At 58.5% G+C, this 27684-nt stretch overlaps 2 protein-coding genes across 10 annotated transcripts; one reads left to right on the forward strand and one right to left on the reverse strand.

Annotated features, from left to right (window-relative positions):
- Positions 1-86: 86 nt before the first annotated feature.
- Positions 87-16066, forward strand: CBX1 (chromobox 1). 3 transcript variants are annotated; one of them, XR_008744625.1, is made up of 7 exons: positions 87-227; positions 8305-8480; positions 9023-9200; positions 9945-10039; positions 10715-12293; positions 12488-12853; positions 15927-16066. XR_008744625.1 is itself a non-coding variant. In XM_055789787.1 (5 exons), the coding sequence occupies exons 2-5, from the start codon at positions 8341-8343 to the stop codon at positions 10857-10859; spliced, it is 558 nt and encodes a 185-aa protein (XP_055645762.1). In that variant the 5' UTR covers positions 87-227; positions 8305-8340; the 3' UTR covers positions 10860-12454. The 3 variants fall into 3 exon arrangements, 2 of the variants coding, with proteins under 2 accessions (XP_055645762.1, XP_055645763.1); XM_055789787.1 differs by lacking the exons at positions 12488-12853; positions 15927-16066 and having other exon boundaries at positions 10715-12454; XM_055789788.1 differs by lacking the exons at positions 12488-12853; positions 15927-16066 and having other exon boundaries at positions 95-227; positions 8308-8480; positions 10715-12454.
- Positions 16067-16145: 79 nt separating this feature from the next.
- NFE2L1 (NFE2 like bZIP transcription factor 1) lies at positions 16146-27163 on the reverse strand. 7 transcript variants are annotated; one of them, XM_055789780.1, is made up of 7 exons: positions 27083-27163; positions 26130-26355; positions 25175-25686; positions 20918-21133; positions 20206-20295; positions 19661-19822; positions 16146-19303 (listed from the first exon to the last, which is right to left on the reverse strand). In XM_055789780.1, exons 3-7 carry the CDS (start codon positions 25682-25684, stop codon positions 17972-17974), a joined length of 2310 nt encoding a protein of 769 aa, XP_055645755.1. In that variant the 5' UTR covers positions 25685-25686; positions 26130-26355; positions 27083-27163; the 3' UTR covers positions 16146-17971. The 7 variants fall into 7 exon arrangements, with proteins under 7 accessions (XP_055645755.1, XP_027641195.1, XP_027641194.1 ...); XM_027785394.2 differs by lacking the exon at positions 27083-27163 and adding an exon at positions 26548-26849; XM_027785393.2 differs by lacking the exon at positions 27083-27163 and adding an exon at positions 25781-25916 and having other exon boundaries at positions 26130-26849.
- Between the last annotated feature and the right edge of the window lie 521 nt (positions 27164-27684).

Raw genomic sequence — 27684 nt, forward strand, 5'->3', positions numbered from 1 at the left:
GTGCCTCGCGGGGGCGCACTACGGCTCCCGGCGTGCCCCGCGGCGGGCGGCGGGCGCAGGTCGCGGCGCAGGCGCGGCGCGGGCGGCGGGTACTGGGGTTGGCCGGGCTCTTTTGTTCGAGGGAGGCGGACGGAGAGCGGCCAGGCCCGCGGCGCCACCCGACCCGCCCCGCCCGCCTGCCCCCGCAGGCCCCTTCCCCTCGGCAACCGTTGGCGGGGCTGTGCAAGGTGAGCGAGGGCCGTGGGCGGGGGCGATGCTGGGAGGGACTGGGCGTTACTGGGGGGGGCCGGGGTGGGGTGGGGTGGGGTGGGGGGGCGTGCGTGCTGCGGGAGGTGGTGTTCGGGGTGGCGAGATGGCCGTTCGGGGATGGGGGGAGATGCTGGGGGGCATGGGGGGGCGGTTAGTGGAAGGGTATTTGGGGTGCTGGGGAGGGGTAATGAGGAGGGGGTTGGGGGCTGGGGGGGTCAGTGGAAAGGAGGGGTTGGGGCGCTGAGAGAAGCGTTAGTGTGGGGTGGGGGTGCTGGGAGGGGTGTTTTGGGAGAGGGAGGAGGCTGGGGATGCTGGGGCGGGTAGTGGAAAGGGAGTGTTTGAGTTTCTGGGGGATTAGTGGAAAGGGGGGGGTTGGGGCACTGGGAGAAGCATTGGGGGGTGAGTTGGGGGGGCTGGGAGAGAGGGATGTGCTGGTAGGGCCGTGCCTCACAGGGGCCGCGGGGGGCGGGGAGCCGGGTGAGGAGGGGCTGGCCGGGGGGCGAAGCTGGGCCTTGGGGCAGGGGATGAGCTGGGGGTGGGGGGAGAGGTGTGGGGGTGCCTTTGGGCAGAGGGGAAAGGGGGGTGTTGGGGGGCTGGGGCATGAGGAGAGAATAAGGGGCTGCTGCAGGGGGCTGGGAGAATGAGGGGGGCTGGCCTGGGGGGTGGAAATGCCCTTTGGGAGCGGAGAGGCTGGGGCAGAGCCCCTGCTCTGGGGGGGAAGGGGCACTCGCATGCAGCGCTTTAAAAAAGCACTGATGAAGCCTCTGGGATGGGGAGAAGGGGAGGGCGATGCTGCCAGGGGGCGGGGGGGGGGGGGGGGGGGGCGAGATTCGGGGGAAAGAGGGGCTGAGGAAAGGGGGATTCAGGTTCTGGCCACTCTGAGAGCGGGGAGGGGACGAGTGTCAGTTTTTGGCGGGGAGAATGAGCGGGAAGGCGCTCAACAGGCTGCGGGAAGGCAGGGAGCAGGGGGAGGAGAGCTGCTGGGGAGTGAGCTGGGGGGGATGTGGGGCCTTGGGGCTGGGGGAGAGCTCTCCTGTGGGGACCTCGGCGTGGGGCTGGCGGGAGGTGGAAAAGGGAGGTTGAGGCTGGTGGGCTGGAAGCAGGAATGTGTTGGGGAAGATGAGGGGGGAGATGCAGCAGGAGCTGGGTTTGGGTCGAGTCCCTGCTCACCCGCAGCGTGGGGTGGGTGTCAGGGCAGCTCCCTGGCAGGACTGGCTTTCTCCAGCCCCTTTGCCGGCGGAGGAGGTTTGAGAGTTGGGGGAGTCAAGCCACACTCGGAAGGGCAATTAAGAAGCATTTGGGGGAAGAGGAGGAATTCTGGAAAGGGAAGATGATGGAGGCAATATGGGATTTGTATCTCCGGACAAGGAGGTGGCGAACCTTTGCAGATGCGGGGCTGCCAAGTGGATGGCAGCGAGTGGACGGCAGCGGGGTTTGGCTTGGGGCTGTGCTGTGAAGCTGACTCGCTCCCTTGTGACATGGAGGAGGTGGCAGGGACCAAAAAGTGGCCTGAGTTTGAGTGGGGAGTATCAGGGATGGAGGGCTGAGTGTGAGGATCCCAGGGATGGGGCAGTGCTCTTGGCTTTGGGGTTGATCAGTTTGGAAGCAGCGAGCATTTACGTTGTCCCTACAAAACAGAGATCAAACTATAAAAGGGCTTTCTGGCTGAATAATTACAGGCTTTTATCTGTAAAAGATTTGATTAACTTAAAAAAAATATAAATAAAACTCAGAAATCCCTCGTGCATTTGAGAGAGAAGGTGTTTGCAATGGGCATGTTTGTAGTCAACAGTCCCTGTTGGGTTTGTGACCCAGGCGCGGTTTCCTATCGGTGCTCGTGATCTTAGTAGTGAAAATGATGAGAACAGCTGTAGTTGCTCTATCCCCACTGCCCAGCGCCACTGAAACGCAGAAATAAGCAGGTGAAGGGCCTGTGAGCGCTGGCAGGCAGCTCCTGGGCACGGGGCTGCTGGGGAAGTGCCCCCACGGGCGGTCCCCGTGTCCCTAGGGATGAGGGCTGGCAGGGGACGGTGCTGTAGGGGCCTGGGGTTGCGTGTGGAGAGGGAGGTGGTGCAGTGGCAGGGGCACTGGGAAGCTGGGAACCCTGCAGCACCTGGGGCGATGTTTTATCGTCTTTATACAAAAAAGGAGAAGAACGTAAATCCCTGCTCTAATGCCATCAGTGTTTTTCTGATCTAGAGGAGTTCAGAAGTTGTGTCTGCTGCCACATAGAAATTCCTGTCTGCGTGACGGGATTTCTTACCTCAGGTTCTCTTTTTTTCCAGCAAGGAGGTAACATTCCTACTGTTGCATGTGTGTGTCTCTTAAATCCAGAGGTGCATTCTCTCATGGATTGTGAATTTAACTGGAAATGATGTGGCTGAGCTTGAAGGTTGTGGCTTTTCTTTAGTTTGGTCCCTGCTCACAGGCTTGAGCTTTCACTCAAACTTTCCAGAAATGTTTTCTGCTGTTTTCAGGTTCTGGAGAGTGGAAGACTTAACATGCTTGTTCCCACTTCAAAAGAAAGATGCCTGCTGCCTTTCCCTGGCGCGTGTGGAATAAACTTGGCATGCTCATAAGTCTTTAAAGAGATGAGTGATCCTAGCCAAGTTTGAGAAAGGCAGAAGGAGGAAATGTTTTAAGTTTAAAACTCAATAAAGCTGAGCTGAACTGTTAATCCTTTAAGATGCAGCTGATGGAACTAGTTTGTACTTAAATTAAACCTCTGGGTCTCCACGTTTTTCTTCCTTTTCTTTGTTAAACTTTCTACTGGAAAGATTAGCGCCAGGCATCACGGAAGGGTACGAGGTAGAGCTTCACGATCTTCCAAAGAAAGCGTCCCAGCCAGCGGGGCTGGGTGTTGTTGGTATTTCTCTGGTTTCCCCACCGGGATGCTGTTCTCCAGGAGATCTCTCGATACCAGCACGTGCTTCGCTCTGATCTGCTGCGACGATGCACTGCTAGCGCTGGCTCTTGCTCCTCTGCCTGCTCCTCTTGCCCCAGTAACGCAGTCTTTCCTACACACTTTCCTTTCGTGCTGGGCCTCCTCCTTCACAGCCTTTTACCGGAGTTTGAATTCTTTTTCTAGTGGCTTAGGTGTGCCCTGGGTCCTTTCCTCTTAGCTGCTGACCCAAGAAGCTGTTCTGCTCTGTTCACAAAGAGTTTCAGCTTTGCCTTTAGTGTTGGGTAAGAAGCAGCAAATGAAAATTGAAAGATTGGGCATAGGCCCATCCTGAATTTGTCTTGAAATTGTGTTTTTTGGTATATGCTGACTTTTTTTCGTGCATTAAGTACAGAAAATTGAAGCAGAAGTTTAGGAAACATGCTTCTGGTTAGATCTCTCTCAGGCAGGAGTCATCTAGGCCCAAATTCTGTAGACATGAGACTGCTCGTGCAAATGTAACAGGAGTTGTCTGTCCTTCCCAAAATGAAATGGCTTCGTTCTGCACCTCTGCATGTAGGAGCTCTGTGTGTGAAATGGGTTTATCTGAAAGCTCTGGAGGCTGCGGGAGCGGAGCGCGGGGTAAGGCTTCCCTGCGCTGCCTTTCCAAACAGAGGGGGATGGTTCAACCTCTCCCCTTTCCTCCAGAGACTAGAAACCAGCCAGTGCTTTGGGTGGCTGTGGTTTGTTTTTAATACCTAAAATTGGAGGGTTTGGATGTCACAGAAGGCTGAAATCTTTGTTGAGCGCTCTGTTGCACAGAGGCATTCCTGACGCGAAGGAAGAGGGTGTGGGGAGCAGTCAGATGTTCCGCAGATAAAGCCACGCACTGACTTTGTACCCCCGGGGGGGGCTGGAGTCCCTTTCTCGCACTCGGCTGCGTTTCTGACTGCAGTGCAGCGAGAGGCCTGTGCAGCAGCTTGTCTCTGTGCTGCTGGCTTGAACGCTAGAAACTGTACCATGCCGAGCAGCAGATGCTGCGAACTACAGCTTGGCCTTACCTGCCCAGAGCACCTTCCCGGCATGCAGGCTCTGGAGGCGAAACCAGCTGTGGTGGGTGCCGAGGGGCCAGCTCGTCAGCAGGCAGCTGGGTGCCAGCCCCGTGCCTGCGTGGCCGCAGGCATCTTGCGAACCCACGGAGGCAGAGCAGGTCCGTGCCAGGGGGTGACACTGGGACTCTGCAGTGTCAACGCCTCTAGCAGAAAGGGGGAAACATCTGCCGCAAGGAACAAGCCCCGAGGGTCTGGGGACCTTGGAGGGGTCGCTGCCTGTCGTACGCTTAAGGTACGGTCACTGCAACCCTTTGCACTGCAGTGGCATAATAAGTGGGCATAATATTTATCCTTCCCTTGGCAAGCTTTTTCTCAAAGTGCTCCTGGCCTTGGATTTGCGTCGTCTTGGCCCAGCGCTTACCACAATAAAGCCATGGATCTGCAGTGTTGCATTGCTCTATTGCCTCTCTCCGTTCCCCTTTCCACACCTGCCCGTCCTACGCACCACCTCTGGTTCTAGCGACTCCTCTCCGAGCTCATCTTGGCCAGACTTTACCGTTAGACTTCTTGATCCAATTGCCTCCTTAGGAAGCCGCTCAAGCAGCTGCGTGATCCAGCTGAGCATCCTTAGGTGCCTTAAAAATAAGCCCATCTCCAAGCAATAACCACAGTGCTTTTGAGTGAAGTCCTTCTGGCTGCAGCTGAACAGAAATCCCTGCTGAGAGAGGGGAAGCCCGAGACCTTGCCCCTCCAGGCTGTCTCGGGGTTTATTTGCTGGTAGCAGCCAGAGCTGCAACAGCACCTTCTTGGGCATCTCCTCTGCCAGCGCTGGGCTCTGGCCCCCTTCTCCAGCAGCCACATGGTGCCAGAGGAGGAGGATGGAGGGGAGGAAGGAACTGTCTGAAGAATTCCAAGAAACACGATCTCTGGGCTTCCTGCTGCAGCGCTGGCTCCTGCTCGGGGATTAGATGCTGGCGGTGGGTCGGAGGCTCCGCACTGTTGTGTTGCACACCAGCTGAGGTGGTGCCAGGCAGCCTGGCCGCCGCCTCGGGAGCCTGCGGGCGACCGGGAGCCTTGCTGCTTCGGGTTGGCCTCTGTCTGGCAGCTGATTAAAGATGCTGTCAGTGTATTTCAGCCCAGGAGTTCAGGAGGGAAATGCCTCTCTGATGCATCTTGCGTGGCTCCGTTTTAGTGGGCTGTTTCCAGGTGGTTGGTTCCACCTCCCCATTGAACAGGGCAATGAAACTTTATCCCTGGGGGGGGGCTGGGTGTCCTCTGGCATTGGATAAAGGACTGATGAGGGAAGCAGTGCCTGTCTGTGGAATATCCCTGCCACCACCCCAGCTGCTGGTCTGTACAGGGCAGGGAACTTCTCACTTCATTTGATGCTTCGAGGGGATTGAGCTTGCACCTTTGGTGGACGCTGAAGCACAGCGCAGCCCGTGCAGTAGCAGAACAAGCTCTTCCCCTCTCCCTGCCTGCTCTGCGGCCTCTTCAGGTGCCAACTTCTCTTCTGAGACCACCAGTCAAAAGAAAGATGGAGAGATCTAGTGCTAAACATGAGCAGAAGGAAAGGGCTTGTGATGTGGGGCCCTGGGCCCTCCCAGCTTGCTCCGTGACCACCGAGCACCCCGAGGTGCTGGCAGCCTCTCTGGCCTGGCTCCGAGCAGCCCCAGCTCTGGGTGCCGTGGCAGGGGTGAGGTGTTCGCTGCCCCTTCCACCCTGACATTGCTGTGGGGGGGAGAGGCTGTGGTCCCCTCGCAGCTGGTGCGTGCAGGGCTTGGGGGATAAAGGGAAGATGTCTCTACAGCCCAAGTGTGGCCAGGGGCTGGTCGCGTCGCGTCGCCAGAGCCCGGGTGCTGGCACAGCTTGTACGCCAAGGTCAGGCTGAAAGCAGCAGCAGGGTCCAAAGTATAAACACGTTGGTCCAGCACCTGCCAAGCCGAGAAGCTCTGCTTTCTCCCTCTGCGCTCTTCCAAGCTCGTCGGCTGCCCTCGAGCCCTGTCTGAGACAACAGCAGAGGTGGGGTGGTCTGGAGCGTGCCAGCTCCCTCCTGTCCTCTGCTGTGGCTCCCGCTGGTCTGAACTGGTGGCCTTTTGAGCTCTGCAGAACCTGGTTTTAAGCCTTCTCCTTTGAAGGCTATGCTTACGGCAGCTGCACAAGGGAGCTCATCCAGCTGTACCCCAAGAACTGAGGCTGTCGCTGAGCTCTGACATCTCCTTCAGCCGGCGTAAATCGGCAGGATTTTTGGTTTGCCATGTAAACCCGTCCCGATTTGCATGGATTTTTGCCAGCTGAAATTTGTTTTGGAATATTCGTGATAAGCTGAGTGGCAAAATGAAGGTTTCTGAGCAGGTGATGTTTGACCTGCTCACTAATCATTTTGCTTGGCAGAAAATACGTATTTTACTGGAATTAAAAAAAAAAAAAAAAAAAAAAGAAGAAGAAAGTATTTTTTACTGGAATGAAAAAGAAGTCATGTTGCTCAGCTCTGAGGCTGTGACAGCTCCCTGGGCAGCGGTTCAGCAGGGTGGGGTGCTGGGAGGCCGAGGTGCAGAGTTGGTGTCAGGCGGTGTGGGTCCCCCTGCCAGCTTTGCCATGGCGCTCTGTGGTGGCACAGCTGCTTATCGGAGATAATGGATGAGGAGACTCGGAACCTCCTGACCCTTCGGTTGATCTAAATCAGCGCAACTCGTTCGGCATGCTCGGCTGGCTGCACGGACTTCTTCGGAGCAGAGGCTGGCGATGAAGTCAGGGTGCTGGAGGGCTCTGTATTTTTCTTGAACCTGAAGAAAAAACCCTTCCTGCGCCTCCTTCTTGCACAAGCAGATGCTTTGGCTCTTCCACTCGCGGGGCCGTGTGATGGCTCGGGATCTGGGCTGCGGGGCTGGGACCTGTTGGTGTAACTGGTACCAACCAAGAAGTGGCTGGAGGGCATTTGGAAGGACAGGGGGCGTTTTTAGCAGAGCCACCTGCCCCACCGCAGAGACGCAGGGCAGGGGCAAGATGGACAGCCGTGCCGGCAGCAGCAGGGAGAGGCTGTGACCCAGGATCTGCCCAGCTGCGGTGCTCTTACTGGTCCGAGCTGGGTTTCGGCAGGGAAGTGGGGCCTCTCTGTGGTTTTTGGCTCTCTGAGGTGTTTCGTTTCAGCCTGGGGGAAGCGCCCGGCATGTTGGCAGGGCTGCTCCTCCTCTGCAGTCACCTCCATGCGAGTGGAAAACAGAGCTGCGCCGAGGGCCACCCGGTCACGCACTACCTGTGTGCTGTGGCATCTGCGGCAGGTAGCCTTGGGCTGTGCCGGGCCACAGAGTTCCCCTAGCTCTGCGCTGCTTCCCAGCGAGCACTGGGTATGTGTGTAGGAATTTTTGACTCTTTAAACATCTCTGGAAAATAAGGAGAGAAAAAAAAGCTTCGGCTGGGTTGGTCAGTTAGGTAAATATCCCAGAGTGCACATCCATGAACTGGCAAAGAAATGAACGTGGGGAGCTTGGTGTCGGGGACTGTGACTTGTATTTAACTTGGATTAACTATTTATTAACTTTTAGTTAATATCGACAGTGCGCTGTCTCCCTCACGCTGCTGCACAGCTCTGCAAATGCTTTCTGCAGCTCAGGGCAGGGTTGAACTGAGTTGAAGGGCAGGTGAGCAAGGTGAGGAAAGGGGAGAGAACAGGCTGGGGGGGACACCTGGGACTCGGCAGAGGAAGGAGAAGGTGTGGAGCCGCTGATGGAGGATGCTGCTTCGCTTCTGGAGGCCAGTGAGCAACAGAAGAGCAGCGGGGTCACAACATGGCGTGCTGAAAACAGGAACAAAGTATGGGTGGAATCGGGCAGGGTCTTGATGGAATTGGTAAAGGAAGGTGCTGGGGAAACAAAAAGGCCAAAGCTGTGTGTCAAAAAGGCATCATGTAAATGCAGCAGCTCCTGCTGGAGATTCCTGTTTGTCTTTTCGGCAGGGAGGACCATCCTGGCCCATCTGTTGGTGTTACCTACTTCGTATGCGCCTGTTTTCTCCAAAGCGTCATTCCTGCGCTGCTTTGCCTCTGTATATCCAACATGTTTGCTTCCTGGCAAAGGCAAACCTGACCTTGACACAAACGTGTGGTTCTCGCTCCTCTTTTAGCAGCGTCGCCCGTAAGCTGAAAAACTGGCCAGCACAATGGGAAAAAAACAGAACAAGAAGAAAGTGGAAGAGGTCTTAGAGGAAGAGGAGGAGGAGTATGTGGTGGAGAAGGTCCTGGATCGGCGAGTGGTAAAGGGCAAAGTGGAGTACCTGCTGAAGTGGAAAGGCTTCTCGGAGTAAGTGCCTCCCTCCCTGCCTGCTGCTACAGGGTGGGTGCTGGGCTGCTCCGGCGCGAGCATCTCTTCTTCCTTTGGCTCCCGAAGCCTCCAGGCAGGTGGCTCAGCCTCCCTGCTCCTCTCCTATCTGTAAAACGGAGCCAACAGGCCAAGGGCAGCCATAATGATAAAAACAGCAGTGCTAAATGCCTTGAGCTGTAGTCAGGGTGAGGAGAGCACAGCCTGGGTGAGAAAGTCCCATTTCTGTCTCACGGACAGGCTGTGTAGCGCCCTGGTGGGGCTTCCCTGCCTTAAACCTAGTGGGAAAGGCAGTTGGATAAAATGAATTGTGTTTCTCCCTGAGAAAGGAAGTAACTGCCCTGCCCTCTGGCATCCCTGCCCGGATCGGGGCAGGGTCCCGCCTTGTGGGGCAAGGACACCCACATCCAGGCTGCTGCTTCTCTCAGCATCTCCGCATGACCTGGTGTCCAGTTCTTTCCTTGGCAGGGAAAGCTGCAGCCAGCTGCCCCGTTGTAAAACTAAGCTGTTGTCTTTGATTGCAGTGAAGATAACACATGGGAGCCAGAGGAGAACCTCGACTGCCCAGACCTCATTGCAGAGTTCCTTCAGTCCCAGAAAACTGCACATGAGAGTGAGAAATCTGAGGGAAGCAAGCGCAAGGCGGAGTCTGACACGGAGGATAAAGGGGAAGAGAGCAAACCAAAGAAGAAGAAGGAGGAGGTGAGGCAGAGTGGGGGTTCTGTGCTCACCTCCTTACCCCTGCGTTGGGCACAGTGTCTCGTAGCTAGAGCAGCTGCTCTGCAAAACCTCAGTCAAACTGTTCTCCTGCACGGAGGGGAAACTATTGAACTTCAACAAGACGCAGCTGCAGTGCTTTTGGAAAGCTGTAGCTTTCGGAAGGAGGCATGAGCTGTTGGCTGAGCTGGGCCTCTGAATCCGGAGCCAGTCCTAGCACTAAACTGAAAGGCCAGTTCTTGAACCGGAAGGGTGCAGAGCCCAAACTTCTCCTGAAGAGCCGCAGAAGGGGTGAAACAGGCGGCAGGAGCTGCCTGTTGCCCCTTGGAGAGGGGAACAGGGTGAAGCAGAGAGCCTCCTGCTCAGGCTGTGCATAGCTGCTGGGGAAAAGGAACAGTAAAAGGCTCTGCAGGCTCTTTTCATCCCCGGAGCTGCTGAATCTTGGCCGGCACAAGAGTTTGACCAGCAGGGCCTTGGAAATCAAATCCTCTGTTTGCAACAGCAGCAGCAGCACGCTGGGCCACACTGCCCGGGGCCTGGCAGGAGGTCACCTGTGTGGTGGGTTCACACCTGAGTAGTCTTCTCAGTTCCCCGCTGGCCTTAGTCGTTATAGTCTGAGCATCTGGTATGCAGAGCCTTTCTGAACAGCCACCAGCGTGTCCTGGTGACCAGAAACAGCTGTGGCTGTTACCCTGGTGATGCTGCAAGTGGAAACTTGTCTCTTTTCAGTCGGAGAAACCACGAGGCTTTGCCCGAGGATTTGAGCCAGAGCGAATCATTGGTGCCACAGATTCCAGCGGGGAGCTCATGTTCCTGATGAAGTGGTGAGTGTGTCTTTGTGTCTGTCACTTCTTCACTTATTCTGTGCCAGAGAGGGAAGGACCTGCACCTGGGGAGTCCCTGCTACCTGGCATGAAATCTCTGGCGATGGCGCTGCTGCCTGAGGTGACCCTCTGCGCTGAGGCTAACGTGGATGTGAAACGAGCAGGTAGGGCCCTCGGGATTGTGTGGCTCTTAAGATGTCCCCCCACAGCAGGCGCGAGCTTGGGGAGAGAGAGGGGCACGGTGTCACGGCACGGGCTGCAGTTCTGGAAGGCTGCGCCCAGAGGAGAGCCGTGATGATGACCGCGTCCCCGTTGGCTGTAGTGACACAGGGCTTGTCGCTGGCACAGGTGGGAGCCAAACCAGGCAGGCGCAGGTGTGGGAGCCACTTGCTTTTGCACCGTCTCAGAAGTGCGGAGTGGCTGGGGACAGGGCCGCAGCTGTGGTTCGGCTTCTCTCCCCGTCCCTGACAACACAGAGCTGAACTCACGCCTGAACCCTTCCCGAGCTCCCGTGCTGCTTCTCCCTGCTCCAGAGCCACTCGGGAAGGGGTCGCTTGGATCCCCTGAGCTCCTCAGGGACTCCGTTGACCTGCCACCTTGTTTTTTTCTCCGGTCTCCGCTTCTTCTGCCTCCCCTCCGCAGCACCCTAACTTGCACCTCTGCTCTGGCCTCTAGGAAGAACTCTGACGAGGCCGACCTGGTCCCCGCCAAGGAAGCCAACATCAAGTGCCCGCAGGTGGTCATCTCGTTCTATGAGGAGAGGTTGACATGGCATTCCTACCCCTCAGAGGACGATGACAAGAAAGAGGACAAGAACTAACCCCTGGCACCCGCTCGGGCCAGCCTTTGTATAAAGATCTGAACTGTGGGTTTGAGCAAGAGGGGAGAGAACGCAGCTCTGCTCGGTTGGGAGCGTAGAGATGGCTGGAGAAGATGCCCTTTGAAGAGACCAGTATGGTTTCTGTGCCCTGCAGCTGCTCAACTGCTTTATGCAGCTTCATGCTGTGTACAGATTCAAACCAGCCCGGCTCAGTTTGGGGAGGGGGTGGGGGGGTGGAGGGAAGGGCAGGGGGATACCGGCGAGGGGTGGGAGGAGGGAATGGGGATATTTGTTTCAAGGCTGTCGATTTTGCAGCTTGTGGGAGAGGAAGCAAAGCCCCTTCCATGAAGGACTATCACTGGTGATGGGTGGGCTGGGGAAAGGGAGTGCAGATGGATACTGCTTATTCTTCAAAGACCATCTCAGCAACCCACAGCCTTCTTCCCAATAGTGTTAACTCTGCATTTTTATGGCGTAGCATGTGTGTAGGTTTTTTGTTGTTGTTTTTTTGTTGGTTTTTTTTTTTTTTCCTTTTTCTTTTTCTTTTGCTATTTACTGGTGTATTGGTTTGGGGATCTGGGGGGAGGGATGTGGGGAAATTGGTCTCTTGTTTAATTGGGGAGGGAGGGAGATGAGGTCTGGTGACAATGTTCCAGATCATTTCCAGATCTTTTTTAGAACCTGAATTCAGAAAAGGGAAAAAAAAGTTAAAAAAAAAGAAAAAAAAAAAGAAGAAAAAAAAAAAAAGAAAAAAAAAAAAAAAAAGGCGGGTGGGGAAAGAGCCCAGTATTGATGACAGAACTAGAGAGACAGGGACACTGACATGAGACTGAAACTGTGAATGTCCAAATCTCTGGAGCCAAGATCCTCAAAACCCTGCGAGCAGTTTTTACCGGGCAGGGGGGGGTAAGGGGGGGTGAGGGGAGACTTGTGAAAATGCAAACTTGTGATTCGTATTGTCCTGAAGCAGAACTGCCAGTTACTGACACATGCATTGTATGTGGGAGGGTGGGGTGTGGGGCGGGCATGGAGTTTAACCCTTTAAAAGCCTTTCTACCCTTCTTTCCGTTACAAGGTGCTATTTCTCAAAATTGGGGGCAGGGGGGGAGAGAGACTTCTGACTACTCGTTCCTTTTCTCACCTTAATTTGACTGTCCAGCCAGTGGCATTGGGAACCCTTTAGTTGTGGGAGGGGGAGGAAATCAACAGCAGCACAAGAAAACATAAAATCAATTCCAGATTCTCCCATAACAAGTGATTATTTGTAGGAGCCCAGACGTTGGTGCTGGAGCCGGATGTGTCACCCTGAATCTTCTGAGGTTTTGGTTGTTTGGTGGTTGTTTTTTTTTTTAATCAGATTTATTACAAATACTGAACTATTTAATGTCTGGAGTCATGAGCCCCACCAGACTCCTGGCACCTCCTTGTAGGGTGGTATGTATCTAGACTTGCATTGTACAAACCTTTTTTTAAAAGCATGTGTTTAGGTTTCTGTGAAAACGTTGTTTAAATGTAAAGTACGTGTTTGGATTTTAACTTCATACCAAGCTCTGTCAGTTTTTTGTCTCAATAAAATTTTAGATTTATAATCCTGATTTTTTTCTTCTCTACCTTGCTCCTTCCTCCAGCTCTTTGTGCATGGGATGAGTGACGAGGTGTAGAGCAGGTCCCGGAGGGAAGTTAGCCTGCGCTCGCGGCCCTCTCTGAGCACGGGTAGCTCTGGTGCAGCCCAGGTTGGCCGGTGGCTCCGCTCTGGGTGTCGACAGCGGCAGGAGCTTTGGAGCAGCTGACGGCAGGTTCTGATTTATGTTGGCTTCCATCTGGAGAAGAGAAGTGTCGTAGAGGTTAGTGTCTAGAGGCCTAAGTTGAGTCTCGCCCGTGGAGACAAGAGGACTAGCTGTGATTTGGGACCTCGTTGGGTGTAGCAAGATGCTGCTTGAGCCGGGAGCGTGCGCTGCATGTGTTCCCAGCCAGGACCGAGCACCAGCGGTGGGGTAAGTGACCTTTACTTCAATTCTCACCTGAATGTCGAGCAGACTTTTTCACTTTGTGGTGGTGGATGGGTTTCTAGAGCTCCAGCAATGGTTCTGCCGGGCGTTTGGCCGAGGATGGAGATGGCCTCCCGTTATTCTTAGTATGGGCTTGCTGAAGGCCGTAAGCTCCTGTGCATGGAGAAGAGTAGACTCGTCCTCTGCTCAGCCCTGCTGACGCTCCACGCAGTGGTACAGGCAGCACAGTGGGCTGAAGCGTTCCTGGGAGAGAGGAGGCTTGTGGTTCCAGGCTCTGGTTTCTGGTGTTGGGAGGGTGCAGGATGGAGCAGGGAGAGGCAGGGAGGATCTGGGTGGTGCTCAGGGCTGAGCAGGGGCTCCACCAGCCCCTCACTGGCGCTCGGAGCTGAAGAACTGTGCAGCCGGTTGAAATGCAGGTTATTCACAACAGCCCAGCCTGTACCCGGCGGGCCGGGGAAATGTCTGCCCTGCCCCAGCAGCCAGCAGAAGCAGCAATTAAACCTTTATTAATCACTAGAGATGGAAGGGGTAACGTCCACTTAATTGAACGTAAGAAGGCTGCGGGTCCCTGGGGAGGCTCTGGGGCGATCGATCGCAGCAGGGAGCTGGAAGATGCACGTTGCTGCATCCCGGGGCTGGGACTGTGGCTGCGCCGGGTCCGTGGGGCTCCTGGCTGAGCTGCAGGCAGGCACCAGCCTCTGGCTGTGACACTGTGTCGGCAGGATGCGTCCCCTGGAGAAACTGAGGCACAGGGAAATAGTCTCACAACCCTCATGATGCGCTCGGAGGTCTGTGGGCGACAGTGTGGGGGGCTTCCTTTGGTTTAGTGCTCCAGGCTGGACCTGGGCTGCTGGAAGTGGGGCAGGGAAGGGCAGAGGCAGCTCCTCTGTCCCCCCAGAAACCAGGGACCGTCCCAGGCAGGGAGCACAGCGGCGGGAGGCTGCGCTGAGGGCTCGGGCGGCAGCCGGACACCGTCTGGAATTGCCGCTGAGCCCTGGCTCCGGCCGAGATCAGAGGCGCGAGGCCTCGCTGGTGGCCGAGTGCTTCCTGCCTCGGAAAATGAAAGGGCTGCACTTCACCTGATTATGGGCTGGCAGGCAGCCTGCGCCTCTGACAGCACGGCGTGACATGCCAGTGACAGCAGCGGAGGTGAGGAGCTCCCAATCCCGCCTGCCCCCCTCAGCTGCTGCCTGGCCTGCCAGGGCTGTGACCGGCACGGGTTGTGCCAGGCTGGCTCTCGGCCGGACCGGGGCTGGGGGCTGCGCTTTGCTCACCTGGAGCCTCCCGGCAGAGATGGGGCTTCGCTGGTGGGTTTGTGCACGAGCAAGGACACGGATGAGCGTAGGAGCGGAGACACGGAGTAAAAGGTCCCGTTCTGCGGCGCTGGGGAAGCAGCAAAGGGAAACTGGAGCCCGAGCGGAGCGGTGTGTCCTCCCGTCCCATGGCTGCGCACTCCGCATCCCGCTTCCCTTCTCCAGTCAGGGAGGGGGCAGTGACCCCAGCGGGGGGGCTCTAACCTTCCCCCGGCATCACCGGGACAGGGGAAATCCTTGCGGTGCTTTTTGCAAGCCAGCATTCGATTCTAAAACAGCCCCCGAAGGAATATCTGAAATAAATACCCCGGAGCCCAGGAAGAGCGAGGGAAGCACCTCGGCGTGTGTATTTTAATGCTTCGTGTTCCCCTTGGCTGAGCTGTTGCCATGCGTGGAGCTGGCCTGGGCTCAGCTCCGGCAGCAGGAGCAGACAAGCCCTGCCACTCGCGTAAGGAGAGGTTTCATCCCCAGGAAAAGGACGTTCACCCTGTGGGGACCTCGGTGGCCGACCCCCGGGAGGGGAGCAGGGCCAGCACGCTTTCTGCTGGCTCGTCTGCTTGCGTCTTGCCGAGGGAGGGGGCCAGGGCTGGTGGACACGAGGCTTTGGTGGCCCCAGAGAAGCATGTGGCCCAGGTGCCCGGCTTCAGCAGCAGTGCCCTAGGGCAGGGGGTGTTGAAGCCTTCGAGAGCGGCGTCCGTAAGCGAGGTGCGCAGCGGTGGTAGGGTGCTGAGCCACGGGGCAGGCACCCACAATGCTGCTTTTAAGTGCAGCAATTCAGCACCAGTCCGGTCACTTGTTCCGTCCCGTTCCCAGGAGCGGTTTTCCATCCCTGGCTGGTTCATCCCAGCCACGCGTGGTGTTTTCTGCACGGCCTGTGTTCCTGCCCGGCCCGAGGCGGGGGCTCTCGGCAGCAGCGTGTCCCCCTCCCCGCAGCCCCAGCAAAGTCAGGGCCTGCCCTTGAGCGCAGCTGGATGCGAATCCCGCTCTGCTGAGCCCTGCCCGGGGAACGGGGCTGCAGAGCAGCGGCTGGAGCCAGCACCAGCCTGGCAGCTGCCCACCGGCTCCCGGCCAGAGCTTCCCACCGGCACCGAAGCGGGCGGCGAGGTGGGGATGGCCGTGGCACGAGCTGTGCCCCCCGGTGGCTCTGCCACAGGCCCGAGGTGCTCCAGTGCTGATCCATCCCGGCAGAGGGATGAAGGGCTGGGTCTCCTCGCTCCTGCCTGGGCCCGGTCCCGCAGGGAGGGGGATGGGGCAGGAGCCGGCCTGCAGAGCCCCATATAAATACACAGCGATTGAATAAACTTTGGCTCCGTCACCAGCGCCACGGCCGAAACCTGCGGGGAAGGTGGGGCGTGTGTCATGGCAGCGGCGCCGGCTGGAGCTGTGTGAGGGAGGGGAGGGTTCGAGCTGTGCCGACGCCGTTTGCTCGCCCCACAGGGAAGCAGGACGCTCAGCACCAGCTCCAGGAGCAGGATCGGGCTGTGCCAAGGCAGCTCCGAGCGGCAGCCACATGCTGCGCCCAGCCAGCCCCCGGCCTTTGAACTGCAGCAGCTTTGGTGGCTTTGGCCCAGGGACCCGTGACTTGTTCCACACAGCTGCGGATTTAACCAGAAACACACTTTTCCTCAGCTTTTTTTTTTTTTTTTTTTTTGTAAGATGCTGTTGTGAAGTAAGGAAAAAAGCAGCCGAGCCAGAGCTGCCTGTTTCCCACAACTGAGGAGCCTTTTCATTTTCCTCCCCTCCAGGGCCGGTACCTGCGAGCTGGGATGACGGCGACTCCGTCCCCAGACCACTGCCGGAGGCCAACCAGAGCTGCTCCAAGCTCACCACTGCAGCACAGAGCCAGGAGCTACTGTGGGCGAGAAGGACCCACAAGAGGAGGCCGTTTCATTTCCCCGCCCTGCTTCATCTTTTAAAAATTAAAATAATAATAAAAAAAAAAAAATCCATGGAACAAACGCTCGTACAGTGAATAAGCCGTTTTATTTTTGTCCTGTGCTCACACAATCTCTCTTCTTTCCCTGACAGGTCACAGATCATTAAAATAAAGTTTCTAAGAGGAAAATAATTTAAAACATACACGCAGGGCTCCCTTCCAACCTCCCCACACCCACATCTCCACCACTTGTGCTTCGTCTCATGCGTAAGTAAAGCCGTTGAATCTCAGGAGTCCGGGATGGGCGAGCCTGCCAGGGTCTCGGTGAGTCCATCTCACACCGTCTGGGGCCACAGCGAACGCACCGAACACCCCGCCACGTGCTCCAAGATCCAACCACTTTCCCCATCACCTGGAAAACGCGCCCGCAGCCAAACACCTTCCCTCCGGGCAGCGCCGCTCTAGGCCTCCCTCTTGCATCACCAGGTTTCCTTCCCTCGAGTTACCACCCCGAGTCTTCCCTCCCGCCGCACCACCCTCACCCCGTATCACATGCACAGGACTGGCTAGGAAAAGCCATTTTTAAGCTTTTTCAGTTGCTGGTAAAGTCAGTACACTCCCAGCTGTGCTATATTGTAAATACAGCTTCTAGGATCGTCTCCGTGGCGGAGACCGACAGTGATCAAGGCACTACCCCCACCCCCCTCCTGAAAACAAAGGAAGTCAGACCAACACCTAGGGACAGAAGAGAATCCTATAATGTGATCACACGGTTACACTGAATCTTTATGGCAAAGAGAACATTTAGCAGCTTTGAACATTTGGGCTTCTCCCTTTTACTCAACACAAGCACTCTAGACCCTATAGGGAAAAACAGGGCTGAAGCCCTAAAAATCAAAGCGCGGTTAAGAAACAGGAATCCTAACAGCTGTCTAATTTCTATAAGTGACAAGCCCATGGCCTGGGGTGGGAACCCTCTGCTCCCCTTGTGCTGTGCGCTGACCGGGGGGGGCCCCAGCGACCCTCCCCGCCTTCCTCCCCCAAGCAGTTCCCCAGCCAGTCAGTGGGAGAAGACAGCGTTTGCATGCAGGCTGCTGCGTGTGCCGGCTCAGCGGCCCAGCACGGCGCTGGCTCGGCGGCAGTGACATGCTCTTGAGTGTGGCGGGGGCCGCATATCGCACTGGTTCTGTTAACCCTCTCCAGTTCCACCCACCCACCCCCTCCCCAAAATCCTAAAGCTCCACGTGCCCCTCCACCGAGGCGTCACAGCTCCACACGGACAGTAACGGTTCTCCCGTGAGCCCCTTCTGAGCTTCCTCAGACTGGAAAGGGTTAATGGAAGTCACACCACTTGTGTTTCCATGTGTGCACTGGTCTGATCTAGGAAGGGATGTTGGTTAATCTGGAATTAAGTCAGATTGAATCACACACACCGATGTGGGGGGAAAAAAAAACAAACAAAAAAGAAAAAAAAAAAACAAAAAAGAAAAAAAAAACCAACTACCTGAAATCACAGAACTTTGGAAGTTCAGAAAAATGTCTCTCCTATAACTTGTTTTAAGTTCGTTTGCTTAAATCTCTTTTCTTATTTAAAGCCAGTTCCTAACAGTAGTTTTTCCACCTCTGCCAATCTCACCACCAGTGATGCCAGCTCGTTTCCTGCGCTCAAAAGGATTCCAGGTTGTGGAAGGCGCCGGGCTCGCCAGTGCCGGGTCCGTCCCTCCCCGCAGGGAGCCCTCAACACAGCCTGCAGGTCCTGCAGTCTCTCCCGCACACTGACCGGCAGCAGTCACGTTTTTTTGAGAAGATATATCGGATAAGAAGGCATGAAAGTTCCTCTAAGTACTTCCAGGCTCAGCCCTTCTCCAGTTCTCACTTGAGCGAGTGTCCCACTCCTCCCGCGTCGCCGTCCCGTCACTTCCTCCGGTCCTTCTGTTTGCGCTCCTGCCGCCGGGCCTGCTGGTCAGCCACAGCGCGAGGTATCAAAATGACGCTGCCGTCGCTGGCGTACTGCAGGGCGTACTGGCTGGGGGAGTAGGGCTGCCCGTTCTCGTCCCGCAGGCGGCCGAACACTTCCTGGTAGAGGTTCTGCACCTTTTGCTTCATCTGGCGGATGGATTTGAGGAATTCCACCTTCTCCCTGAGCAGTTTGGACTTGTCCCGTTGCAAGTCCTCGACGTCCCGTTCCAAGTTGAGGATGGTGTCCAGCTTCCTCTTGCGGCAGTTCTGGGCAGCCATCTTGTTCTTGCCTCGCCTCCTGATGTCGCGGATCAGGCTCAGCTGCGCCTCGCTGAGCTGGTACTTGGACAGGAGCTCGTTGAACTCCTCCACAGGCAGGTTGATGATCTTGTCGTTGGTGAAGGGGATCTTCATGGCTCTGGCTCGATGCTCGTCCCTGCTCATCTGCTTATCCAGGAACTCGGAGGGCTTCTCCTTGCTGCTCTTCTTCCCCGCGCTGGGCAGTTTGGGTTCCTCGGGATCCAGGGCCCCCGGTGCCATGTTGTAGGTGTGGTTGTGGCCAACGTGCTCCAGGTAAGGCAAGTAATGGAGCTGCGACGGGTCCTGGTAGCTCATGCGGCAGAACTTGCTGTACTCTGGCTGGTATCCAACCGCCCCTTCCGCTTCTTCAAAGTCCACGTTTTCGGAGTCGGAGCTGTAGCCGACAGCTCCTTCCTCAGAAAACGAGGAGGAGGAGGACGACGAGGAGGAAGAAGAGGAGGAGGAGGAGGACGAGGCTTCTGAGCTGCTCAGAGAAGCCGGACTGTGGCCAGAATCCAGAGAAAGACCCGAGTCTGAATCAAACTCCTCTTCCAGCTGCGAGGCCTGCACTGGGTTGAAACCTTCTTCAATCGCCAAGTCCATCAGGCTGATCTCATCGAGCATGGCTTCGTCCAGCAGACCTCCCAGCGGGTCCGGCAGCTCGGGGCCAGCCGTCTCGTTGACGGTGCTGTTCAGCTGCGGAGGGAAGAAGATGCCGCTCAGGTTGGTGGAGCCGAAGGTGGTGTTGAGGCCGGTGGAGTTGTCCGGCGCCAGCTGGAGCAGGGCTGAGCTGCCGGCCATGGAGGGGCTTTCAATTTCGGAGCTGAAGAGGGAGAAGTCCTGTGAGCAGCTACCCAGAGAGGCCTGATGCAGGCTGACATTCTGATTGATGGGAGTGTTCGGAGCGAGGCTGTAGTTAGAAGTCAGCAGGTCTCCGCTTGTGCCGTTATAGAGGGTTTCAGCAGTTGTGTTGTTCACTTCCATAGCCTGGAAGAGACGCGAAACAGCCCGGTAAACGAGCCGCGCTCGAGCCCTTGCCTTCACTCCTGGTGTGTGCCAAAAGGAGACGGAGCAATGCTTCCAGATCCCACGGAAGAAGCTCTCTCTGGCAGCCCGGCATCACCCGCCGGCTGCGGGAGGGTTAAGACAGCAGCAGCGACTGCCACGGAGGCGGCACGGTGCCACCGCACAGGCTGGGACAAAACCAAAGCAGCTGCCACCAACCCCAACCCACGGTCGCCCAGGAACTGGGTGCCTGGGACAGTCATGGAACCTCAATTCAACAGAGTGGCACCGCGCGCCTGGAGGGGCCAACGCCTTGCCGCAACCCCCCCTCGAGCTGACCTGCATTTCCATGATAGACATGAGGTCCTGCCACTGCTGCTCCAGATCGAAGGGCGACTCGGTCTCGGTGAGGAGAGGAGACAGCAGGCTGGTCTGGATGCCCGCAGACCTGCTCTCACCGGGCACGGCTTCGCTCAGGGTGGAGACATCCGCAGCTGGAAACTAACCACGTGAGGCAGAGTCAGTCCCCGGCTGATCAGCCGCGGCCAGGGAGGCAGCAATCCCGAATGCCCTTCCACCTCCGCCTGGGCAATCGCCTCTCCTTTGTTCAAAGCGAACTGGTTGCAGTTATTCCTCCACAGTTCACTATGAACTAATCAGAAGCAAAGCCAGAAGTCTTTAATTAATTGTGACCACCCCACCCCCCTTCCTAGTTTCACAGGCACGATGCCTGGAGCCTCCTTAAGCAGGCTAACCCAATTTACTGCTGGTTCTGCAGTCTGGGTTAGGGGTACAAGAGGGACCGAAACCCCAGCGAGCGAGCTAAGGAGAGCCGCCGCCTCTGGATCCACCCAGAGGCAGAAACCTTCGCCCTCTCTGCTCACCTCCGAATTCTCCCCGAAAGGGAAGGTGGCCTCCAGCAGCCTAAGGCACTCCTCCAGGGACAGGGCTGTCTGATCCTCCGCACCAGGCACCTGATGTAAAACACAAGCAATCGTAGCCCCAGGATTAGGGAGGTGGTGATGAGAAACAAGCTCCTTACAGCAGGGCTTCATTACAGCGCATCCAAAAAGAGCCAGAGGCCCCACCCAGTGCTTCGCAGACTCCATCCTCCTGCTCCGGAGAGCATCAGAGCGGCCCCCAAGCGCAGTGAGGAAAGAAAACGTGCTGCCTCTGCTCCTGGCGAGCCTCACCTACTGCCAGCGCAAGGACTCGGCTACAGGCTGGAGGGGACTCTGCGCCTACCCGCGCCACCACCTCTGCCAGACAACCTAAAGGCACAGCAAGAACCAGCCGCCCTCGTCCTAGCGCCCTGCCGACGGTGACACGGCCATCACCCTGCCCGCCTCGCTGCAGCTCCCCGGCCCGGCAGGCAGCCTGCGCTTTTCCCAGCCTCAAATCCTCTCGTCCACCTGGGCAAAGCCTTATCCTGCGGCTCAGCCGATGCCCGCTGAAAGTCACACGTGATGCCGCTCGCCCCACCGGGCCAGCCCAAGGGCCCCTCACCTCCCCTCCGCCTGGGCAGGAGCGCAGACCCCCTGGCACGCTGCATCACTGCAGGCACAGACCCCAGCCCGGTCGGCCCAGGGGTGTTACCTGCGCAGGGAAACTCTCCCCGGTCTCTCCATCAACTAGTAGGTTTCTATCCAAGACCTCATTCCCTCCGCTCCTCCAGCTGTCCCCGCGCTCCCTCCCATCGCTCAGCTCTTTGTCCACTTCGCTCTCTTTCTGACGGTGGCTGTAGTCAAAAATCTCTCGCCCAGCGCCGAGATCAATATCCTGTCTCCACAGGATGTCAATCAAATCGATGTCCTGAAAGACAGACCAGATTTCCTTCAGCCCCGGGCTGGGTCCCCACCCACCGGCCCCTCCCAAGGCCCCCGCAGCCCACCCGCTGGGCACCCCTCTGCGCGGTCCGCTCCCCCGGGGGCCATCCTGCCCCCCGGGGCCCCCGGCGGCGGTCCTGCGCGCTCTGCATGGCGGGCGAGGCCGGTCCTGCGCCCCCCGCCGCCCATGGCCGCCCGGCCGCCGCCGGGAGAGGCGGCTGGGGCCGCCCGGGCCCCCGTCGCGGCGGTGGCTGCGCCGCGGCCGCCTTGCATCAGCCCGTGGTGCCATCCCGGCCATTTGCATAAGGGGTGGGGTGCGCCGGCAGGAAAATCCCCGCATTTCCACCCACCTGATGCAACTTGAGCCGCCGGCCCCGCCGTTACCGGGCTCCCGCAGCCCTCCCTCGCCCCCGGTACCCCCTCAGCCCGCAGCGTTCCCGCCACCGGAGCGGCCCCGGTACCTTTCTCATGTCCCCAGCTGCCTCCCGGGCCGCGGCGCACGCCGATCATGGTCCCCGGGGCAGCTGGGGGGGGAGGCGGCGGCGGCAGCAGCAGGAGCGGCGGTGGCGGCGTGGGGGGGGGCTGGCCGGGGCGCGGCGCCGCGCACGCATCGCCGGCCGGGGCGGCTGGGGGAGCCGCGCTCCGCTCCGCCCCACCGGCCACAGGTGCCCGCGGCCCCGCTGCGGCGGCCAGGAGCCGCCCCCCGCCCCCCCGTGCGGCGGCTGCGGTTCCCCCCCCCCCCCGGGCGGCTGGGCCGGGCTCGCCTGGGCTCGGCTCCCGCCGCCCTGCCCGGGCCGGGCTGCGGCGCGCCCCGCCCGCCCCTCCCCCGCCGTTACCGTGGCTGCGGCGGCCGCCAAGCCCCGCCCCTCCCGGCTGCGGCGCCGCCAGGCCACGCCCGCCTCCGCCCGCCGCCAATCGGCTGCTTCGCTCCCGCCCCCGCGCGGCGGACGACACCAATCCACACCACTGGGGGGCCGCCGCCCTGACCAATCGCTGCTACCGGGGGCCGCGGGTTGAACCAATGAGCGGCCACGGGGCTCCCCCGCCCTGGCGCAGGGGAGCCACCTCCCCACCCACCCCACCCCCCCCCCCACGGGCCCGGCCTCGCCCTGCACCGCGCGGGGTCCGCACCGGGGCGGGGGGGCGGCCGCCTGCGCCGTGAGGGGGAGGCGGGGGGGCTGACCGGGCGGCGGCACCCCGGTCACCTTGGCTCCCTGCCCCGGGAGACCCCAGCCCGCAGCTGCGACACACACACACACGCCCCCCCCCCGCGGCTCAACCCGGGGAGGCAAAGACCCCCTCCCCAGCTCCTCACCCCCGCACAACGGGGCCCGGCCCCCCCGGGGCCCAGCGGTAACGGCGGCCGCTGGAGAGGCGAGGCCAAGTGCAAGGAGATCCCCGCCCGGCTGCGGGGGGGCTGGGGCGGGGGGGGGCTCGGCCAGGCGGGGCCGGCGCTGAGCACCAGCAGCTCATCACATGTCCCACGGCCGCGTATTTTTATCCCCCTGTTGTGGAAACGGCCCAGGGCAGCGGTGCCTCCCGCCCTCCCCACCCCCAATGCTGCAGAGGGACGTTAAACCCGCTTTGGCTCCAGGCTAACCAGGAGTTGGCACCCCCACCATACAAAAAAAAAACAAATCTCTTTTCTAAAATATTTTTTAAAATAATGACAATTAAAAAAAAAAAAATTTAGTTTCCCCTTTTGGCTGATCCCCAACCCCCCCCGGCACTGCAAAGCCCGAGAGCCCCGCGCCGCACCCAAGCTCCAGCTCCTAAAATTATTATGAACAGCCCAAACAAGGTCTCCCGCAGGGAGTCGCAATATTTTAAGTGCCAGGGGGAAAAAAAAAAAAAAAAAAATCATGGAAAAATTTTAAACGCCAGCCCAAAAGCCATCTGCATATCATCATCGTCCACCTAACGAAGGGAAGGGGGTTGGGGGGGTGGGGATGGAGCCCTGCAGGTGCCTTCCAGAGGTAGCAGCTGCTGGGAGCTGCAGAGCTCACCCCGTATTCCAGTTGGGAAGGCTGGGCGGCTGCTCAGCAGTTACCAGGGATTCAAGGTTCCAGACAAAGACACCAACACCCGCGTGTGTCCCCCCCAAAAAAACCCCCACCAAAAACCACCCCACTGGGGTAATGCTTTGAAACAGAACTCGGTGCTTTGAAGCGTCAGGCCAGCAGCAAGCGCAGTCCTGCTGGCCCTGGGGGAAGAGGTGATGTGACGATGTGATGTGACGTGATGTGGGTGTGCGAGGCAGCGAGGCAGACGGGATTTCCTGGCGTTGGGTGCCCGGGTGCCATGCCCCCGGCAGCGCGGTGCACCTTGCAGGTGCACCAGCACCCTCCCCTCCCTTCCAAAAAAAAAAAAAAAAAAAAAAAAAAAAAAAAAGATGGAAAATGGAGACCTGAGGAAGTGCATGGATGCCTCAACACCCGGGATGAGGGAAGGTGCAGACCCAGACCTCCCCACCCTTCCCTGAAGGAGCGACCGGAGTGAAGCCGCAGCGTGGAGCGGCATGCTTCCCAGCCGGCATCGCCCAGGCTGGCCGGGAGATCCATCCCAGCCGGACGCGTTTGCAGCTGCACAGGGGCGGCTCACAGCAGTGGCATCTAACGCAGGACTGTATTTTAAAGACAGAAATAAAACAGGCCTCCGGGTAACAGCAGTGTTACCGGCCTCTTGCCACCCGAACCTGCAGCACTCCTCCCTAAAATGGGATCCCACTTTCTCCACACTGCACTCCAAAGGCTCCCCAGACCCAACACCCTCAGCCAAGGGCATCAGGCTTGGGGAAGGACAGCAAAGCCTTCCCTGGGCTGCACATGACCTTGTACGAGGCATTTCATCAAATTCTTCCCCGTTCCCAAGACGGGGAATTACCTCTCTCAGTTATCAGGGAGGAAACTACATGTGTGAACATTCCACCTTGTGTTCTGCTCGTTGACACCTCCAAGGTCGCCGGCTCCAAACTCAAAACAAGGTTTTCACCCTCAGTCCCGTAGCCCCAATGCCTCTGGAGCCAGGAGATCCCCACGGACAGGGAAAAGCTGCCCACAGGCACAGCCACAGCACCATCCACGCTTCCTACGGCAGCATCCTGCTGCTCATCCATCAGTACTAGACCCAAAACAATCGTCACCTTTGTCTCTCCAGCGTGCACGCATTCACACCGCCTTTCCTCAACCGCCTTTCCTCACTCGATTCCCTGCCTGCTGCTGCGCCGAAGCCACATGACAAAAGCCCCAGGCATCCGCGACAGCTGCCTGCAAAGCTGCCCACCCCTCGCCACAGGGGACAGGGGTGTCAGAAGCCGAACCCAGCTCTCCTCGTGCCCAGACGCCCCAGCAGCTCGCCCGAGACACAAGAACAAGGCTGGAAGGACCCGACACCACAAATCAGCACCAACAACCCCCAGCACCTTGGCCAGGGAGATGCTGAACGTGCCGTGACAAAGCCAGCGGTGCCAAAAAGGAAAGAGAGCAGCAGCTCCCGGGGACTGGCATTGCATCACACCCTCCGAAAGGTTGTGCTCAAACAGAAAAAAAATAAACCACTTTCCAGTTCACCTCTCCCCACCCGCCTGTGATGAAAACCCAGCAATAAACATTGCCACTGGATGGACTCCAGGGCCAAGTAACCCAACCACCCGCTCGACACCTGGGATGAGGCTGTTACCCAATGCCCCTGTTTATTTCCCAGCCTCGTTTTATCGGTTTCACAACACAAAGCTGTAAGCACGAGATGAAATGCTGCCCCTCAACCCTTTCCCCCTCCTTTCGCTATTACTTTCAGACCAAGAATAAAACAAACAAGGGGAAAAAAAACCCCGCACATAATGATGGGAGCCCTCTAACTGAACCATAACTCAATGTTACACCATTCCCAAGTAGGGATCCACTTTTCCCCAAGTGCTAAACACACACAACACAGTGTACCGCTCACTCGGATGGGTACCAGAGGGCGGGAGGCCTCCCCAAGGGCTCCCTTTCCCCCCCACCACAGGCAAAAGAAAAATCCTGCCTACCTCTTTGGTCAGGTCTCCATTCACCGGGGCAGCCACCGCTCCCAAATCTTCCAGTTCTTCCCCAAAACCCTGCTCAGCTCCGCTCTCTCTCACCCCATTGTCAGGACTGCTGCCATCCTGCAGACCGCTGCCATTCTCTAGGGCGATGCCGGTGCTGGGCTGGCTACTGGACACGGAGCCTTCAGGGTCTCTGTGCACCAACCAGGCATTGACTTCGGTGGTGGGCACCTGAAACCTGTCCAGGGCCCTCACCTGGTTGAGCAGCCTACGAGCAGTGAAGTAATAGTCCAGGTCTACACTTTTTGGGTGGATGCCATATCCATCCAAGGTGTTACGCAGGTTATGAAACTGGGTCTGTGTGTAAGCGGAGCTCTGGCCAAGAATGATCTCCCGGAGAGGGGGGAGCTGCGAGTTCAGGTAGGTGTCCACGTCCACTCGAACGCCGATCAAGCTGAGCAGAATGGTGAACTGGATGAGGCCTTCGGTGAAGTATTTCTTCAGAGAAAGCATTTCTGGCAGAGGAGAAAAGAAAACAGGTGGAGGGTTTGGGAATTTAAAAAAAAAAAAAAACACAACAAAAACACACAACCACAAACCACCACACACCAGCGTCAGGTGAATTCTCCACACAACAGGTTGGTTGGGTTTGTCTTTCCTCTGCCCCACTTTCAAACAAACAAAATAAAGCAACAACTTCGACGTTCAGGTTATCACCAAACAGCAGGATGAAAGTTTAAAGAACCTGCAAGAGTCAGGCCTCAGGATTACTTTGTTCTCCTTTTAAAATTCTGGAGCTCAGTGGTCGAACAGCAGAGTGTAACTAAAGATTTACATCTTGAGAAGCAACAAACTCTCTCCCCAGAAGACAGCCTCCACCCTCTCCTGCCCTTTCCTTTTCTTCAGAGTAGTTTTATAACACAGACCATGCAGCTACATAAAAATCCGTGGGACTTACTGTCCACAAACTCCACATACAGCGGCTTCCTCTCGCAGCCCCCCCCCCCCCCCCCCCCCAGTTCCCCACGCTCTGGGACGGGGTCTGCTCCCTCCAACAGCCGGCTGCTGCTTCTTCCCCTCTCCTGGTCTGTGAAGCTTCTTGAAGGCGGCTTTTACGAGTCAAAGGTCCCAATCATGGGAAGGTCCAAAGACTCCTCCGCTTCTGGCTCTAATTTCATCAGCAGCTGAAATATAAGCAAGAGAGCAAACGCGATAACACGCCGCCGAGGCACCACCCTAAGGATTGCACATGGCCCTGTACCCCGGGACCTGCTACCCCGGGACACGGCGGTTTCCCCGGGCGCGGGGAGCCGAGCGGGTGTCGCTCCAAAGTTCCTGACACATGGGGGGCACAGCACCCCCCCGGTGGGGGTTACCTTTGGGGACAATATTGTCCGTACTTCCCCTCCCTGAGCTATTCTTAGGCTGGTGCGTCAACTTCCCCTCTCTCTGAAGGAATCCAGCTCCGACTCCCTCTCCTCCTCAGCCCGGCTCCAGCGGCTCTACAAAATCCCGCAGGGGCTTCCCCACCGGCAGCAGAACAGCCCCCAGTCGGGCGCTCCCCGGATCACACCCGCCCCGGCCTTCCCGGGGCACCGGCCCCAGCCCAACGGGGCGGCTCCCGGGAGGAGCCTCCAGGCCCCGGCGCTGCCCGCGCCCCCCTCCGTGGGGGTCCCCTCGCAGCCATGTGCTCCCCTCCCGCCCCCACCCCGGGCGCTTTAAGACCCCCCCGCGCCTCGTGACCCGCCCCCCCGCGCGGCCTCGCCGGCCCCTCAGCGCCGGCCCCTCAGCGCCGCCCACCCCGCGGCCCTCGGCCCGGCCCCCCCCGCCCCGCGGCCTGGCCCCTGCCCACCCCCCAGACCCCGGGTCGCGGTTGCGGTCCCGGTCCCGGCCCCCCCCGCCCGCCGCTACCCGCTCGGCCGCCGCCGCTCGCTGCCGGCCCCGCCGCCGCCGCCGGCCCCGCTCCCGCTCCCCGCCCTGGCCAACCACCCCCCCCCTCCCGCCTCGCGCGGCGTCGCCGCCAATCAGCACCGGGAAAGGGGAGGCGGGATAAAGCTGCGGCCCAATGGAAGGCGGCGGCAAGGCGTTACTCCCGCCTATGTTGCCGTCTGGATAGGCAGGCCGACCGGCCAATCGGCGCGAAGACAGCACGGCTGGCCCCCGTGCTTGGCCCAGCGGCCGCGCGCTACGCCAATGGGAGAGGAGAAGCCGGGGAACGCGACCCGCCCCTCTCAGCGATTGAGTGACAAGGCACCCACCCAATGGAACGCCGAACCTCTTTCGAGCGACAGCGGCAGCTACCAATAAGACAACGCGCAGACACCAGCCGCCCGTCCGGGGTGCTTAACTGGCAGCGGCGCACACCAATCCCCGCCAAGCAGAAGTACCGCCCCTTCGCCCTGCAGCTGTTGCCATGGCAGCGGGCGCCCCGGGCCCCCAGCGCAGGGCGAGGCCTGGGCCGCCATGGCAGAGCCTCCATTGCCCCACAGGCCCCGCCACTGCCCCGCGTGTCC

The sequence above is a fragment of the Falco peregrinus genome, chromosome 18 (genome assembly GCF_023634155.1).
Source record: "Falco peregrinus isolate bFalPer1 chromosome 18, bFalPer1.pri, whole genome shotgun sequence".
NCBI lineage: Eukaryota > Metazoa > Chordata > Aves > Falconiformes > Falconidae > Falco > Falco peregrinus.